This window comes from Pogoniulus pusillus, chromosome 8 (genome assembly GCF_015220805.1).
Source record: "Pogoniulus pusillus isolate bPogPus1 chromosome 8, bPogPus1.pri, whole genome shotgun sequence".
Lineage (NCBI taxonomy): Eukaryota > Metazoa > Chordata > Aves > Piciformes > Lybiidae > Pogoniulus > Pogoniulus pusillus.
The window spans coordinates 11,020,850-11,038,573 of record NC_087271.1 but is presented as its reverse complement, the minus strand read 5'-3'; the positions used below and the strand labels follow the sequence as shown (position 1 = coordinate 11,038,573).

Genomic DNA, 17,724 nt, shown 5'->3' with positions numbered 1-17,724 from the left:
CTCTTTTCTAAGAGGGTGAAAATGAGACAGGGCCAACTCAATAATGCATTCATTACTTTTGTTAATGAATCATAGAAGGTTAGGAGCTGGAAGGGACCTCCAAAGATTATCCAGTCCAACCTACCCTGCCAAAGCAGGATCACCTGTACCAGATCACATAGGAATGCATCCAGGCAAGTCTTGAATATCTCCAGAGAGGGAGACTCCACAACCACCCTGAGCAGCCTGTTCCAGTGTTCTGTCACCCTCACAGTGAAGAAATTCTTCCTCACGTTTCCATGGAACTTCCTATGCCCCAACTTCCACCCATTGCCCTTTGGACATCGCCAAGCACTCATCCTCTTGGCACTCACCCTTTAGATATTTATAAACATAACTGAGATCTTCTCACTCTGCACCAGCAGACCTTACACCATGCCTGGTACCTTCCCATGCTGATGGAGAGTGCTAGCGGAACAGGCTTAAATCTGTTGCTGCTGCAGTTTAGATGGGCTGGAACAAAATGAGGGCATTTTTATACAGGTTAGGGCACTTCATTTTTTTTTTTCAGAAGCTTTTGAATGTTGGGGGAGGGGATGATGAATCTAGAAAGACAGCATCCCCCTGCTCTGCCTTAACCTGGCGCTGATGCACGGTTACAGCTTTTCTTACCCTTCCGCTGCGTGGAAACAGACTGAAGAGATTAAAGATAGCATGAAACAACTCAAGGAGGAATTTAAAACCTCCCTATCCCAGTTGGCAAAGGACAGTGAACTTTCTTCTTCACCCTCAGAGTGGGTACATGTCTCAGCCATCAGGGATAGGCGTCTTCCTAGAAGACCAATTCAACCTAACTCACTAAAAAATAGACAACAGTCACGTGGGTCTCTTTGGTTAATCCTACGTGACCAGTTTGGTGAAAACATAGATAAATGGGATGGAAAACCTACCTCTCTTCTCCTAAAAAGAGTGAGAGAGTTACAGAGTGAGAAGCCTAAAAGAGTAGTCGCCTCAGTTTCACCACATGACTCAGATGGTTCTGGTAATGATTCAGCTAACACCACTAAACACTGTGCCAATTGCAATTGTAATGGCCAACATTAGGGGGGCCCTGCCTCTTACCAGGCAGAGGCCAGGGACCAGGAAGACAACAGAATATACTGGAATGTATATGTTAAATGGCCTGGTACCTTGAAAATTCAGAAATACAGGGCTCTAGTGGACACGGGTGCACAATGCACATTGATGCCTTCAAACTGTAAAGGAATGGAGTCTATTACTATTTCTGGAATTACAGGAGGCTCTCAAGAATTGACAAGGTTAGAGGCAGAGATGAGTTTGACTGGGAGTGACTGGTGAAGGCATGCCATGGTAACGGGTCCAAATGCACCTTGCATCTTGGGAATTGACTTTCTGAGAGAAGGGCGTTTTAAAGATCCCAAGGGTTTTAAGTGGACCTTTGGAATAGCAACTGTAGAAGCTGTTGGAGACAAATTGAAGTTGTCTGCTAGGCCTGAGCTCTCAGATGAGTCTGCAGTTGTTGGGCAGCATAATGTAGAGGATGTGAAGTTGCCAGTTGCCACCCAAATTGTACACCACAGGCAATATCGAACAAACCGTTTCTAAGGACACCAAGTTTTCCATGCTTTTCACACATACCCACCACTCCAGGCTTCATACATAACTTTACTCCAAGCTGACAGGGTTACACGCGCTCTCTAATAAGCAACATATGTTACTCTGTTCTCCAGAAAGGGCGGTTTTAGCGCGCTGCCGGTAGGAATGCGTTGCGCAACGATGCGTGCACCAGCTGGCATCGTTCTCCCATCTCCAGTTATTTAAATACCCAACTCTGCATAAAAAACAGAGGTGGAAAATAGGCTCCCGCTAACCTGAGGTCAACGGCGAGGCCCTGGCGCTCTGAGCAGAGAGGTGTTTCCTTTCTAATCGGGATGGTGAAGGTGGGGATGTTTTTGTGGGCAGTGGAAATAAAGGCATAATCTCTGTTCACTAATTAGCTGGTTGGAGTTCACAAGTGATCTGTCTAATACTATGAAGAGACACTGAGAGACCTGGGGCTCTTTAGTATCACAGTATCATCAGGGTTGGAAGAGACCTCACAGATCATCAAGTCCAACCCTTTACCACAGAGCTCAAGGCTAGACCATGGCACCAAGTGCCACGTCCAACCTTGCCTTGAACTGCCCCAGGGACGGCGACTCCACCACCTCCCTGGGCAGCCCATTCCAGTGCCCAATGACTCTCTCAGTGAAGAACTTTCTCCTCACCTCAAGCCTAAATCTCCCCTGGCGCAGCCTGAGGCTGTGTCCTCTCGTTCTGGCACTGGCCACCTGAGAGAAGAGAGCAACCTCCTCCTGGCCACAACCACCCCTCAGGTAGTTGTTGACAGCAATAAGGTCACCCCTCTGATCAGTGTCTATAAGTGTCTGAGGGGTGGGTGTCAAGGGGATGGGGCCAATGTCTTCTCGGTGGTCAGCAGCAGTAAGACAAGGAGTTAACAGCTACAAACTGGAACACAGAAGGTTTCACCTCCACACGAGAAGAAACTTCTTTACGGTGAGAGTGGCAGAGCACTGGAACAGGCTGCCCAGAGAGGTTGTGGAGTCTGCTCTGGAGACTTTCCAGACCCACTTGGATGCATTCCTGTGTAACCTGAGCTAGGTTGTGTGGTCCTGCTGTGGCAGAGGAGGTTGGACTCAGTGATCTCCAGAGGGGTCCCTTCTAACCTCTAACATTCTGTGATTCCTTTTCATTAGTAAGACCACTTCCTTCCTTCCTTCCTTCCTTCCTTCCTTCCTTCCTTCCTTCCTTCCTTCCTTCCTTCCTTCCTTCCTTCCTTCCTTCCTTCCTTCCTTCCTTCCTTCCTTCCTTCCTTCCTTCCTTCCTTCCTTCCTTCCTTCCTTTTTTAAACCATGCCATCTCTGAAATGTCCATTTTCAATCGTTACTTAAAAATCTGAGCAGAGTGGTTAAAGCTTCAGCTGGAGACCAACCAGGGAGCCATGCAGGTCAGGTTCCTCTGTTGCTGTCTTCTGGGATTGCCACATTGCTATGGCAAGTACTCAACATAATTAATCCAGCCTTGTATCACAGAATCAGCCAGGTTGGAAGAGACTTCCAAGATCACCCAGTCCACCCTATCACCCAGCCTTATCCAGTCAACTAGACCATGGCACTAAGTGCCTCATCCAGGCTTTCCTTGAACACCTCCAGAGATAGCGACTCCAGAACCTCCCTGGGCAGCCCATTCCATTGGCAAATCACTCTCTCTGGGAAGAACTTCCTCCTAACCTCCAGCCTCTACCTTCCCCAGCACAACTTGAGACTTTGTCCCCTTGTTTGTAGTATGATTACAGATATTTAAAGATCCATCGTTGTGCCTAGGATTAGCAAACTACCTGTCTTGAAGGTCAAGAAAGTTCTTCTGACCATTATACCATTTATTCACAAGTAACACAGGGAAATGTACAAGGTATGAAACCAAAGGGGATCATAGGGAAGTTGTACAAATCCTCTTTCCTTCCTTGATCCCAAGCTGGCTAATTATTTCTGTATGGTTTCTTTATTAAACAGAGAGCTGGGATTCAATTCTACAAATTAGAATCATAGAATCAGTCAGGCTTGGAAAGGACCACAAGGATCATCTAGTTCCAACCCCTCTGCCATGGGCAGGGATACCTTATCCTAGATCAGGCTGGCCACAGCCTCATCCAGCCTGGTCTTAAACACCTCCAGGGATGGGACCTCAACCACCTCCCTGGGCACCCCATTCCAGGCTCTCACCGCTCTCATGGTGAAGAGCTTCCTCCTGATGTCCAGTCTGAATCTCCCCACCTCCAGCTTCATTCCCCCTAGTCCTGTCACTCCCTGATACCCTAAAAAGTCCCTCCCCAGCCTTTTTGTAGGCCTTCTTCAGATACTGGAAGGCCACAAGTAGGTCACCTGGGAGCCCCCTCTTCTCCAGACTGAACAGCCCCAACTCTTTCAGTCCATCCTCACAGGAGAGGTGCTCCAGCCCTCTGATCATCCCTGTGGCCCTTCTCTGGACACGCTCCAGCATCTCCACATCCCTCTTTAATAGGGACTCCAGAACCAGATGCAGTACTCCAGATGGGGTAGCTAGAGTTAGTGGGAGCTGCCTTCCCTCAAGGGAGAGAAATGCAGTTTCTCCTCCTGAAATAATCACCTGCAGTCAGAACATGGTATCCAGAGAGAATGGGGTGGATTGCTGTCACCAAGCTCCCTCAGTGACAGCAGCTCTCCCACTGCTCCTGTTCACCCTGCTCATCTCTGTTCCTTCCTGGCAGCAGAGCAGGTGCCATGCTGGTGGCTTTTCAAACCCTTGCTTTTGCTTTTCCATGCACACAGTTTTCACTGCTCAGTGAGAAGCCTCATTAGGAGGAGTGGTGTGATTTTTCAGTGTGCCTCTAGGGAGGCTGGAATGAGGAGGGGGCAGCCTCTTCCCCTTGGTGACAAGTGATAGGACTAGAGGAAGTGGTATCAAGCTGCACCAGGGGAGGTTCAGGCTGGATGTTAGGAAATATTTCTTCACTGAAAGAGTTTTCAACATTGGAATGGTCTGCCCAGGGCATGGTGGAGTCACCAGCCCTGGGGGTGTTCAATCAGTGAGTGAATCTTGCGCTTAAGGAGATGGTTTAGTGTTGACCCTTCAGTGCAGGGTCAAAGGTTGGACTGGATTTGAGGTCTCTTTCAACCAGATATACTCCGTGGTGGAAGTGTTTTTCTCTTTTGGTTGAACTGGTACCCATGGATTTTGGATGCAGCAGCAGTAGCTGTGGCTGTAGAGATGGTCTAGAGTCCCTTCAGTGGCTTTTCCCACCATGACCCCTGCGCTCCTCACAGCAAATGGAGAAAGCTAAGATTCTTAATGCTTTGCATCCCTCTTAAGTTCTCTCTCTCTATTTCACAGCAGAGGCAGCATGTTGACAAGTGTGGGCAGACCTGGAAGATGTCTGTGCCCAGGGCTGACAGAGCTGTGGTCAAGAATAACCAGAGAGAGGTCTTTATGAGTCCTAGAGAGAGCAAGTTTCTAGAGTCCCATTAGTAAATGGGTTTGCAGGGTGGGAGTTAGCAAGGGCAGGTCCTGTCAATGTGCAGCACACCAGTGAGACCATCTGAGATGTCTAGCAGTTTTCAGGAACAAAAAGCCCATCTTGGCATCTGTAGTCTGCTGAAAGAAAGGATTTGGCATTGCTTTGCAAAAGTTCAAGGAGGTAGTATAGGGCCAGCAACCCGTTGCAGGCTGGGAAGTGCCAGGGTGGCACTGCTCCTGGGCTGATGCCTTACTTGGTGCTTCAAGTTGCCTGTGACCATCAGCTGCAGCTTTCACAGGAGCTGCAGGGGCTTGCTAGGGTGTGCCAGGACTTGTGGTGGGATGTGCCTTTCTCCTGTGGTAAGCAGAGAGCAGCATCCCAGCATGGCAAGGCACCAAGGGGGCTGGTGATGGCAGCTGCTGTCGCTGCTAATGTGAACTGCTGAACTGTGAGCCAGCAGGCTCTGCCCTGCACAGTTTTGGGTTCATCCTTTGCAGTCTCCATGGCTCAAATCTCGCTTAAAAAACTGTGCAAACCTAATGGCCCCTTTGACCTTAGCCAAAGCTGCTGCTTGGGGTGAAATCCCTCTGGTTTGCTCAATTATCCTTGTGAACAAGGCGGAACACCCTGCATATGGTGGCTGTAAGTGGGAGCGAAGCAGCACATGAACAGTTGATGGCCTTGCTGGGCTCTTCACAACTGTACATGCTCCATTTTGGTTCAGTTTGCTGCCTCTTTCTCTCCTAGGCATTTTTCTCCCTTCCTGCACGCACTTACCCAAACTCAAATTTGAAAGCAACCCCCCCTGCAATCAGCAACCTGGCCCATGGGCCTCTGCCTGCCCCACGCAGCCCAGGGGTGTGAGATGCGGCTTGGCTGGATTGCATTTTATTGAATCCTCTTCCTCACTAATTTGTTGTTAAATTATGGTTAGTGCTTCATTAAAGTCCCAGTGGGCATGAGTTCATTAGTGCTTTATTGGGCAGAGCTGTGCTTTGATGCATGGGAAATGTATCCCAGAGAGCGTCTGGGCTCGTTGGAGCGATTGTGCTAATGAGCTCTGGTTGGGGCAGGGTATGCAGCAGCTCTCTCGGTGCATGGATTGGGCTTGCAAAGGAGCATGGTTGTCTTGGCATTGGGATAAAGGCCTGGATTTATGCAGGGGCTTAACAGATCTGGCTGGTCAGCCCTTCAGAGAATTTGACTTCTTGGCTCCTCTTGGTTCTTGCTGGAGTTTTGCCATGAGCTGTCAGCACAAGGGGACTTTGGCTTCAGCGTGGCAGCGGCAGAACAGCTTTCCCCGTGGCACTTCCCTCTGCCAGGCTTAGGGCAAGCTGAGACAGAATCCCTCATCTGCAGCCTGGGATTGCAGAAGCCTCTCCGAGGAGCTCTGCATTGGTTTTGTCCCCCAGATGGATGCCAGGGCTGGGAAGCATCTTTGCTGAAATGTCCTGGCCTATCTGCATCACTGCCCTGGAGCTGTTATTCACCCCAAAAAAGGGATAAAAATAGTCTCTCTAACCCTGAGTTATTTTTCAGGGTTGCTGTCTCCTGCCTATGTTAATTAGCACTTGGGATGGCCCAGAGTAGAAACCCCACAGCTCCAGCATCTTGGAAATGCACCTTGATGTTTGTGATCAGTGATCATTAGCACCAATAAATCAGACTGCAGCTACCCAAGGTGCTGTGCAGTGGCTCTAGAGGCTGTGGAGAGCACTCAGCTCAGCTGACAGCTCCTGCAAAAATCAGATGTGGGGACCTTCACAGGGTGCTGGGTTAATTAATCCAGGCCAGCTGGCCTGGAGCTTGCTTCTTCTGGGCTAAAACATGGCATTTCTGCTGCTCTGATCTCAGTACTCGTCTGGTGTCTCAGAGAAGAGGCACTTGGAAGCAGTCCTGTCTCTCCTTGTAGCAGAGGAATATCCCCTTCCATGTTGCCACAAAGAGAGAGCTGCTTCCGTGTTGTAGAGAGAGAGATGGGACCTGGAAACCCAGGCGGGTTGGCTCTTTGGTGAGGGACTTTGTGAAGACCCTTCTCCATGAGGAGAGAGCCCTGCAGGTGGCACATGCTGGGGATTTAGAGGCTGGCTGTAGCCGTGATGGGAACCTGAGCTCTGCTTTCTCCAGCCATCACCTTGGCTTCAGCCCCAGAGCGAGCGGGCTTGCACAGCTTGCCTGGTCTGTGCGCTGGGGAGGGCAGAGTTGCGTTTCCCCCAGGAGTCATCTGCATCTCCCACCTCTTTCATCAAAATTAAAATGCCTTTGAGGAATTGCATTTTCAGGTCTTTGATCGTAGGTCAGGGCCAGCAGCTTTTCCTGCCTGCTGGCTCTGGCTGCCAAAGTGAATAGATCATGCAGTGTTGGAAATGTCACACCGAGGCTGGGCACGGACTGGAGGCAAGGCTTTGCATCAGGACGCCTGCTCCCTCTGCAGAGAGACTGCCGAAACCATGGGAGCATAAATTCATTTCCCCTTCCTCGGGCGTGTGAGGTGTGGGGTGCAGGGATTTTCTGCTGCTGGGCAGGCACAGAGGATCTCTGCCCGTGGCTGTGCTCGGCACCCTGTGTGTGGGACCAGCACATTGGGTACCTGATGTGGGTGCACCCATGACAAATGAGTTATGGGACTCCCCAAAAATCCCACAGCAGGGGGCTGCTCAGCTTACATGGCTCATCTAGCTTGTTCCCCTGGCAGCCCCCTCCCTGCTTGTAAGGGTCTAAATGAAAGAGCAGCTGGATTTTGGGCAACCTCATTCTCTTCCCTGGGCCAGACCAAAGCTTTGTGTTTAGTCACTGATCTTTGAAAGTTCCTGTTGGGTTTTTTTCCTGTCCAGTGACTTGTAATTGAAGTGGGTAATTGCATTATCCCATCTCCCCTGGAGAGGTTCACAGAGACCTCAGCAATCAGTAGTATGCTGAGCCCAAAAAATCCCCACTCAAAATGCTGCTTCCCTTGCCAGAGCTCAGCAATGGTAGCAAGGCAGTGGGGCAAACCTGGCCAGGCTCCAGAGCCCCAGGGGCTGGCAGGGCTGGGAAGGTAGCAATCCCTTCTCAGGGACTTTGGAGGGGCAGAGCAAGTGCCTTTGAAACACAAGTTAACATTTTCCAGCAGCAGCCTGGGCTGAGCAAAGCATTATCTGCATCCAGGGACCAAATTGTTTTGGGATATGCTCCTCCAGATGCTGGGCACAAGAACACTGGGGCAAAATATGTCCTTGTCATGCCCTAGCATGGATGTGCAGGCTGATGTGGGCATGAGCTTAGTGTGGAGGGCATGTGGTGTCAGGGAAAGCTTTCCCTGTCCCTCTTGCCCCTTCCCATCAGGGCTGCTTCAGCCCTCCCTAGGGCTTTCCTTGCACAGGAAGGCTAATTCGGGTCTTCTCTTCCCCTGCAGTATGAATTTAAAGCCAAGAATATCAAGAAGAAGAAAGTGAGTCTCATTGTGTCAGTGGATGGTGTGAAAGTCATTCTGAAGAAGAAGAAGAAGGTAGGCAGCTCTGGTCTCTGCAGCCACAGTGCCTTGGCAGCAGAAGCCTTCTCCCTGGGCTCCCCTCACAGTGCAAGGATCTATAGCGTCCTTGTATTTCTGGGAAGCCTGTGGGCTAGGAAAGGGGAGGGATGGGCTGGGATCAGCCACAGGTGAGCTATGTTCCTGCAAGGTTGCTGAGCCAGTCCTATTGCAAGTGTAGAAGGGGGTCTTGTGGGAGATGATGTGAGACATTGCTGGTCCCCAGGACTTGTCCTTCAGGAAAGGGTTGCAAGGGAGCAATAGCAGAGCCATGATGAGAGCTTCCCAGATCTGTCCTTGTACTGTTTCTGCCCTATCCTTGATCTCAAGGGCAGCATCTGACGTACTCATTTTCAGCTTCTCTTATTGCAGAAAAAAGAATGGGCCTGGGATGAGAACAAAATGCTTGTCATGCATGATCCCATCTACAGGTAAGCCTGCTGAGTGAGAACTGACAGTATGCTGGGCACTGGCCATGGAGAATTGCCACCGTTCCTGTGGAGGGCAGCCCTCATTACTTGCTTTTGCTCTCCAAAAGTCCTCATCTCTCTTCCTGTGTCCCAGGGAAACTTGAATGGAAGCGAGGAAAAAAAAATTTCAGAGTGAGTGGTCAGGCATTGGAATGGACTGCCCAGGGAGGTGGTTGGGTCACCAACCCTGGATGTGTTTAAAAGTGGTGCTTGGGGATATGGTTTAGGGTGATCTTTGTAGAGTAGGGATATTGGCTGGACTTAGTGATCCTGGGGGGCTTTTCTAACCTGTGATTCTGTGGAATAGCCTCTGTTGCTCTGAGCAGGCAAGGCAGAGAAGTGAGATTTGTCCATGGAGAGCTCCTGAGCTGCCAGCCTGGTCTGGGGGGCTGAGCAGAGAAAACTCTGGATGGCCTTCACAAGCTGCTTGCTGCTGCTGAGTCAGCAGGCTAATTTTCCCAGCCCAGGCAAAACCACTGCCAAATAAATGTCTGATGGGTTGTAGCAGGGATGTGCTGCAGAGGCTGGGCATCTGCCAGCACCCCAGGACATGCCCTGGGAAGCGCTGTGGCCTTGCTTGCCTGCCGGGCACCATGAGTAATATGTGCATTGTAGGTTATATCCTTCCTTCTTTTCTGTCCTTGCAGGATATTCTACGTGTCTCATGACTCCCAGGACCTAAAGATCTTCAGCTACATTGCCAGGGATGGGTCTAGCAATGTCTTCAGGTGCAATGTCTTCAAATCCAAGAAGAAGGTAAAGATGCTGGGGTGCGCATCCTGCCATGGCAGGGTCTTAGCGGGATATCTGGGGCAGGACTGTGGTGCTGGTCTACAGCTGGCAGCCCTGGTGGTGCAAGTCCTGGTGTCCCAGTCCCTGCTGCAGCACAGAGACCCTCAAGAGCTGTACTGGGCTGGGGACATCAGGAGACAGGAGCAGCCCAGCTGAGGTTACATTTCTCCTCTCCTTGCCCACTGCAGAGCCAAGCCATGCGCATTGTCCGTACAGTGGGGCAGGCATTTGAGGTCTGCCATAAGCTGAGCCTGCAGCACACCCAGCAAAACGCAGATGGACAGGAGGATGGAGACAGTGAGAGGAATGGGGACGACCTGGATGTTCCAGGTACTCTGCAAGGGTGAAGGCTGGGGTGGTGTGGGGATTCTGGAGCCTGACACACGTGGTCTACAAACCATCTTCCTATCCCACTGCTTTCTGGCTGACACCTGTGGGGAATGAATTTGCACAGCAATCTGGCCTGCGATGCCTCAGGCTCAAGCTGGGATCTTGCCCAGCAAGGAGCCTTCACTAGGTGTTAACCATCATCCTCACAAACATTCCCCTTGCTGGGAGCCCATTAACAGCACCTGGGACTCTGCTGGACACCTAAATACTCCATGCTTGGCTGCACAAACACTGCCTTGCTGCTTCCACGGAAGAGGCCCTAAGCACAGACTTTGCCCATGTCCTGAGGCGCTTGTGGGGATGGGTCCAGCTCTCTGCCCTGCTCAGGGTCTGTTGCCATCTTGCAATTCCCTGCACGTATGAAGCTGTGCTCAGGATCTTGCATCAAGCAGCCTTCAGACAATTCCTCCTCCCTTCTCAGCCCCATGGGCAAATGATGCAGGGATGCAGCTGGCCCACCCGGTTAGCCCAGGCTCTGCAGGGTCCTGGGGAGCTGGCAGCAGCGTTGGAGGAGAGATGGATGTTTTGCAAGAGGTTGGTCAAACACCATCAGTGTCTGTAGAGGTGCTGCTTGTCGGTGCAAGAGCTGCCTGCCCTGCAGCCTCGTGCTGAGTTCTAGGTGCCTCCCCACATCCCATCAGGAGCAGCCTGGGCTGTGTCACCGTTTCCTGCCTGTCTCTGCACCCGGTGCTGTTGTGATGACCTAATCATTGGGCTGTCTTGAACCAGTCATTGTTTGTTTTTCCTACACACAATGTCCCAGCCACGATAAGCAGTCCCCTGGGGATTTCTGAGCATCCGGGCTTTTTTTCCCCCCTGTAATCTCTTGTTTACCTTTCTTTAGCTTCCTCTGTGTTTTCTGCTCTCGATGGTCTTTTTCTCCCACATTATGGGTTTTGGCTGCTGTTCCCCAGGTTCGCCATGCTGGGGCTGGCTCTGTTTTCAGACTTAAAGCCCCATCCCGTGCGGCAGCAGGAAGCGCAGCTGTGGCACTCTGTACTTGCTTCCCTCCACAGCTGGAGGGTGGGTGACATGGGGCAGCGGGGACTGGTGGGCATCACTTTCTGTGCTGTGGGTATAGCGCTGCGAGTGGGCTGTGCTGCACTCTGATGGTGCTCCTGCAGCCTGCCGCCTCGCTGGTGCAGAGAGGGCTGCCTCAGCAGAGGAGACAGACATTGACGCCGTGGAGCTGCCGCTGCCCGGAGCTGACATCCTCGACTTCAGCCGTGGCGTGACCGACCTCGACGCCGTGGGCAAGGAGGCAAGTGCCTACGCTGATGTCAAGGTGTGTGGGTCCTTGCCTTTCACTCTCGAGGCACAGTTCTGTGCAGGCCCTGGGGGCTCAGGGATCAAGAGAGATTGTGAAGCATTCCCTGGATCAAAGCCATCTGCTGATGCAGGGCTGCCCTCTGGCTTGGGGCCTGGGGAGCTCCCGGCGAGCCCGGTGCTGAGCCTCATGGATGTGCAGCCACATGGAAAGTGCCTGGGACAGAGCTGCGAGGCCTTTTTTCCCCTCAAAAAACAAACCCACTTTTTTTTTTTCATGCAGTGGAAATTCCCATGGGAAGCATCAGCCTTTTTGGGAGTTTTCTACAACAGTATTTCAGTTGTCAAAACGATAAAAAACTGTTTTCAGAGTTTTTCAGCACCCCTGGCAAAGTGTTGTTTGCTTTGAATTCAGCAGCTTCTTTCCTGGGTATCTTGGAAGGCTGCTCTGTGCCACAGCCTGTAGCGAGAGGCACAGGATCACTCATCCAGCATTGGTGTTTTGCAGAGTTGCCTCCACCCTGAAGATATCCTGACAGCATCACCCAAGATGCTTCTGCCCTCGTCTGCCCAGCTGCCCGACCTAGGAACGCCCCTTTCTGCCCACCACCAAATGCAGCTTCTCCAGCAGCTCCTGCAGCAACAGCAGCAGCAGACACAAGTGGCTGTGGCACAGGTTGTCCTTCTTCACTCGTTCATGGGGGTGTCAGCAGGTCTGGGGCACCCTATCAAGCCCTCAGTGCCACTGGAGTATTCCCTGCCTGGAGGCGGTGTTGAAGGCAGGTAGCTCCATGGGATGGCCAGGCTGCCTCCAGGAAGGGATACTCAGGTGACAGGTGTGGGAGAAGCTGGGACACAGAGGATGGGCTGTTTGTCAAGGTGAAAGGAGTGACTGTTTTCCCTGGCTCCATCACAGAAGATGAGGTGTTTAGGTCTGCATACCACCAGATTTCTGGATCCTTTGGTCCTTGTCTGCTTGCCAGTGTCTGGCCTCAGTGTTAGCCCTATCAGACTGTTGTCTGGGCTGTGCAGTTGACATCTCCTTCTCCATGTATTTATTTCTCATTTAAGCATCTGTGGTTGCTTTATCCAACTCATTACCTTAGCTTTACATATTTCCTGCCCCTTGCAGAACTCTCTGCAGTTGCTTGCCTTTGTCCCTGGCATAGCTAGTTCATCCCCTGGGACAGAGCTTGATCTCTGTAGTTTTCTTAGGCACTCTGGAATAACCTGGAACCCCTCAAACCACGACAGTGATTGACTCCAGCAGCCTTCCTGGGCTTTCCTGCAGCTTTCCTCCTCTCACATCAGAAAATCAGTATTGGTCCTTCTGGCTGAGCTGCCACCCCGGGAGCCTGTGTGCCTTCTTGGGTCATGGATTTGAGAAGCTGCTTTACCCTCTGGCAGAGGGACTTGCAGCCTTGGCTAATCTTTTGTATGTGCCCAAGCATAGCATTGGTACAGGCAAATCTTGCTAGGCAAAGCCATACAGTAGAGACTGCTCATCTTTGGTTGTTCCCAGTGTACCTGCAGAGCCTTGCAGTGGCAATTTCTTTCTTCCTACTTCCAGATAAAAAAAGCAAAACCAACCAACCAAAAACCCAAACAACCAACAAACAAAAACCCCAAACAAAAAACTAAACCAACCAAAAAAACCCAAAACCAACAAAAATCCAACAAACCAGAAGTAGTGTAATGCCATTTGTTGGCTGGCTCCTGGGATGGCTGCCAGTGGGCTCATCCCCATCTCTCTAAGGGCTAACCCTACTCTGGGCCCCTGCCCACCCCAGGGTGTCTCATCCCCCAGGAGCTGTCACTTAGCTGCTCTCTAATCCCTTCAGCACTCACACTGGGGTGCTTTTGTGTCACTGAAATTGATTAATGAAAAAGGTAGGTCTTATGTCAAAGGCATTTCAGATGACTGCATGCATCACATCAACACTTCTGTCAGTGGCACTTGTTACCTGCTTTCCAAAAGTCCTGAGTCTGTTTGTTTCTGAACACAGGGTGATGGGCACAGGCTTAATTCTGCATTAACAAAGCTGTGATATCCATTGTGTCAACAAGACCAGTGCAATGGGGACCATACTGTAATTATCTCAGCCTCCAATAGCTTGGCTGAGACTGAAGTGCCATTCAGTTCCCTCGCTGAACAGAGACAAGCTTTTGCAAGGCACATCCAGATGCCTGTGGAAGTTCTTCCTCTAGAATTAAGGCCAGGAGTCATTCCTGGGTCTCCAGTCACAAGCCACTGCCCATCTGCAAGACATAATATTTAGGCTGTGCTTGCATCTTCTCCTGCTATCACCTGGACCCTGCTGCAGGCACCTGTGATGGTGACAGCTGCTGGTTATGAGGAAGGATGACAGCCACCAGCACCAAGCTTTGGCATGCGATTTGCATTTAAATGTGATTCTACCAGCTAGCTCAGGTCAGGTTCTCTGCTTCACCCAACAGCATTTGACACAGGGTCCCATTTCCACCAGCTAGCTCAGCTCAGGTTCTCTGCTTCACCCAACAGCATTTGACACAGGATCCCATCCCACCATTCCCACTGTGTCCTACTGTCCCACCACTGGCAGGAGAAGGAGGAGGTGACTATAACTCTTGCAGGAGTGCTAAACGGTGTCTCACCTGGCAGAGGGCCCACAGGCAAATCAGAAGGGCTCTATGCTGCCTGTTCAGAGTATAGAGTTCTACACCACCTTGCCCTTGGTCTGTCTTCATGGCCAGTTAAAAATCACAGACCAAACTCTGTCCTACTGCCACCCTCTGAACTTGCTGCGCTTCAGTCCTTCTGGGCAAAGGGCACTGCCCTGCCACTTTACTGACTACATTTGGGCAAGTCAGGAAAAAGCAGGCAGCACCTGCCTGCCAGCTGACCTGGCACAAGACACTGTCTCCTAGTATCCATCCAGGGAAGCAGGTGGCTCCTAACTATGTTTAGGGGCCTGCAGCCATAGCAGCAGCTCACAAATCTGACAGGCTACAGAGAACTCCTCTTTTCTCCACGGTCATTATCTAGACCAAGGTAAAACTCATCTTTTCGTGGGTTTTGGTGTTTTTATTTCTTTCTTTGGGTTTTGCTTGCTTGTTTGTTTGTTTTAAAACCTGTGCTTTCCTGGTTCCCCACAGACCTGTCTGGCTCAGTCCTTGCTGGAGAGAGGGGTGCTTGTAGGAACCATGAGTGGGTGGCAGGAGGGCATGCTGAGCTGATTTGGGCCCTGGACAGCATCTGCTCTGCTGTCTCCTTGTCTAAACTACATTGCTTGGGCTCTCCTTGCTTGAGCTCAGCTCAGAGCTGCCCCTGGGCAGGGGCTTCTGGCTGGTCTCACTCAGCAGCGTCACACCCTCCCTGAGATGCAGTGCTGGTGACACAAGTGCTTGCACATGGGTAGAGATGCTGAAACCAATGAGCTTCTCGCCTGCGGACTCCCCACAGCTACCACCCAGGCACTGCTTCCTGCAGCCAGAAGGAGCAGCCAGCACAGGTCCCCAGAGCCACTGTGTCTCAGCAGCACTTTGCCATCTGTGTTGCTCCAGGCATGTAACGCCTGTTGCAGCTGGAGCTGCCTGCAGCTCCAGGGTAGCTCTGATGCTCCACTCCTGGCTAGCGACAGACAGGGCTGGCAGGACCCTGTCTCTGGGAAACCTGCCCAGAAATGGAGCTCAGCCCAGGGCTGGCTTGCAGCACACGGCTGTGTCCTCAGGTGCCGCCTGCAGCACCATCCAGCCAGTCGAGTATGTCTGCTCTGCCACATCTCCTGTCTGCCTCTTGGCCTGCCCTTTCCTCCTGCATTCATGGAATACATGTGTGACCTATGGTTCTATCACTGCCACCTCCATCTGTGTTGGGCTTTTCCATCAGAGAGGCATGGGGACCTTGCCTTGGTGTGACACTGCCACCCACCCCCACTTTCCCCATCACATCTGTGGGTAACTGCAGGGAATGGCATCTTCATCAAATCACTTGGTAGGATGCTGGTGAGCACTGCTAGAGGAGCAGGGATATCTGGAGTTGAAGCTCTCAGGCACCACGCAGCATCTCTCACGCCCTCATCCACCCTCTCCTGTCACACAGGTCCACTTGCTGAAGGACCAGCTGGCTGCAGAGGCAGCAGCACGGCTAGAGGCCCAGGCTCGTGTGCACCAGCTCCTGCTCCAGAACAAGGACTTGCTGCAGCACATCTCACTCCTGGTCAAACAGGTGCAGGAGCTGGAGCTGAAGCTGGCAGGGAACAACACCAGTAAGCGCTCCTGCCCCTTCCTTTCCCCTCGCAGCTAGCTGAGCCTGTGAAGGACATCCATGTGGGTGTTCCTCTTGGAGTTTTGTGCATTTCCAGTGGGCTTGTGTAGGGGAATATTAATGCCCTTCTGGCCTGGCTTGTGCGTGTGCAGCAGGGTGCTTGCATGCAGCATGGGAAGCTGCATGGTGGGGGGCTGTATAAACAGGTAGTCACATACCTCCATCAGCTGTATCTCTGCTTTCCCTAGTGGCTGCATGCTCTAGGCCAGCTCCTTACTTTCCCAAGAGCCCCCACTTTGACCTTCCTCTTCAGCAGATGTGGCCATCAGCTCCCTGCAAGGGCTGGAGTGGGAGATGGATAACTTTTATCCTGCAGAACCGGCTCTTTGTTGGCCAGCAGTAGCTCCTGGCACCAACGACATTAAATGAGCCCCTCTAAACGGTGGCAGTGGGGAGCCTGACGCCCAAACAGCCCCAGACCGTCCTCTGGCCAGTTTGCGGCCAACCACGGTGGCCTGAGGGGCACCCAGGCAAGCTGGAGTGGCACTGCCTGCCCCTGAGCCGCGCCCTTCTCTTGCAGCGGGCTCCCAGGACAGTCTGCTGGAGATCACCTTCCGCTCCAACGTGCTCCCTGTCCTCTGCGACCCGACCACCCCGCAGCCTGAGGACACTCACCCGCCACCGCTGGGCCCCAGCTCGGGCTTCCCCAGCAACCTGGGCAGCCCCATAGGTAGGAACGACTGTCTGGTGAAGCTGGAGTGCTACCGCTTTCTGCCGGACTCGGGGCCGCCTGAGCCGGAGCCGGCGCTGGGCAGCCTGGAGCTCATCAAGTTCCGCGAGTCAGGCATCGCCTCCGAGTACGAGTCCAACACGGACGAGAGCGAGGAGCGCGACTCCTGGTCCCAGGAGGAACCGCCGCGCCTGCTCCACGTCCAGCCCAGGCAGGACCTTGGCGACAGCCTGGAAGACGAGATTGCAGTGTAGAAGTTGGCAGGAGGTGGCATGGAACGGCAGGGACCCACCAGAGCTAGGACTCCTTTGGCCTTGACAGGGACAGGACAGCCCAGAGGGAGAGGAGTAGAGGAGGGAGCACGAAGCTTCCAGCACGGGCAGGAGGTGTGTGGAGGTGAGGATGGAGCCATGCCAAGGGGGTGCACTGGGCACGCTGCGTGCCAGCGTGCATGGGTTTCTGTGCTGAGCTGGAGTGTCCCTGCTTCGCCTTGGACAGTAAGCTGACAGCTTCTGCTCTGGACAGCGAGCCGACAGCTTCTTCTGGTCCCTGTTCCCCTAAAAGCTTGAGTTTTGAGGTCAGGCAGAAGCAAAGGACTCCCTGCTGGGTTAGCCACTTCTGCTGGCCCCCGGGGGGAAGCAGCAAAGCAGATGAAGGTTTATAATGAGGGAATGAGAGAGCTGGTACAGGGCAGTGTGCAGGGCAGAGGAGGCAGCACCAGGGCAGTGAGAGGTGGGGTCAGAGCTGTGCTAGTAGTGATTTGGATTGGTAATGGTGCATTGGCAGAGTGGGTGAGAGGTGAGGAGTGGGAGACCACGGCGATGAGCCTGGGGTGGAGCTAAAGGGGTGAGGTGAGGTTGGGCACGGTGGCTTAGTACAGACAGCTCCTGGCGGGATGATAGTGCTTGTGGCACCTCCAGGACAGCTTGCATGCAGCATGGGGCTGTGGAGTGCTCTTCCCCTCACTCGCCAGCCCTGGGGAACTTGGCATGGCTGCCAGATTTCAAAGCCTTTCTGGTGCTCTTAGGTCACGTTTTCAAGCACTTCCCAGCAACCCTCATCACCATGAGCTCCCTGCTTTGCTTTATGGACAAACTCTCCCATTTCCAAGCAATCATTTTCGCCCACAGCAGGGCTGGTGGATGCAGGGCATGCCCACCATGCCTCAGTGAGGAGCAAAATGATGAGGTCTGCATGGGAGCTTGTTCATTTCTCCAGTTTGCACCCTCCAAAAAGTGAATACAAGATCTTGGATTCCCCAGCAGGTTC

General features: G+C 52.4%; 1 protein-coding gene across 9 annotated transcripts in view; it reads left to right on the top strand.

The window, feature by feature from the left end:
• The window catches only part of NOS1AP (nitric oxide synthase 1 adaptor protein), a 59,893-nt gene that overhangs the window by 35,890 nt on the left and 6,279 nt on the right, over window positions 1-17,724 (top strand). The window contains exons 3-10 of one of the 9 annotated variants that reach the window (XM_064147194.1): window positions 8,448-8,540; window positions 8,934-8,992; window positions 9,679-9,787; window positions 10,012-10,153; window positions 11,359-11,500; window positions 11,990-12,155; window positions 15,561-15,726; window positions 16,306-16,455. In XM_064147194.1, coding sequence (XP_064003264.1) covers window positions 8,448-8,540; window positions 8,934-8,992; window positions 9,679-9,787; window positions 10,012-10,153; window positions 11,359-11,500; window positions 11,990-12,155; window positions 15,561-15,726; window positions 16,306-16,455 — 1,027 coding nt within the window. Of the gene's footprint in view, window positions 1-8,447; window positions 8,541-8,918; window positions 8,993-9,678; window positions 9,788-10,011; window positions 10,154-11,337; window positions 11,501-11,987; window positions 12,156-15,560; window positions 15,727-16,305; window positions 16,752-17,724 lie in introns of those variants that run through there. The other 8 variants (XM_064147191.1, XM_064147192.1, XM_064147193.1 and 5 more) reach the window with 8 other exon arrangements.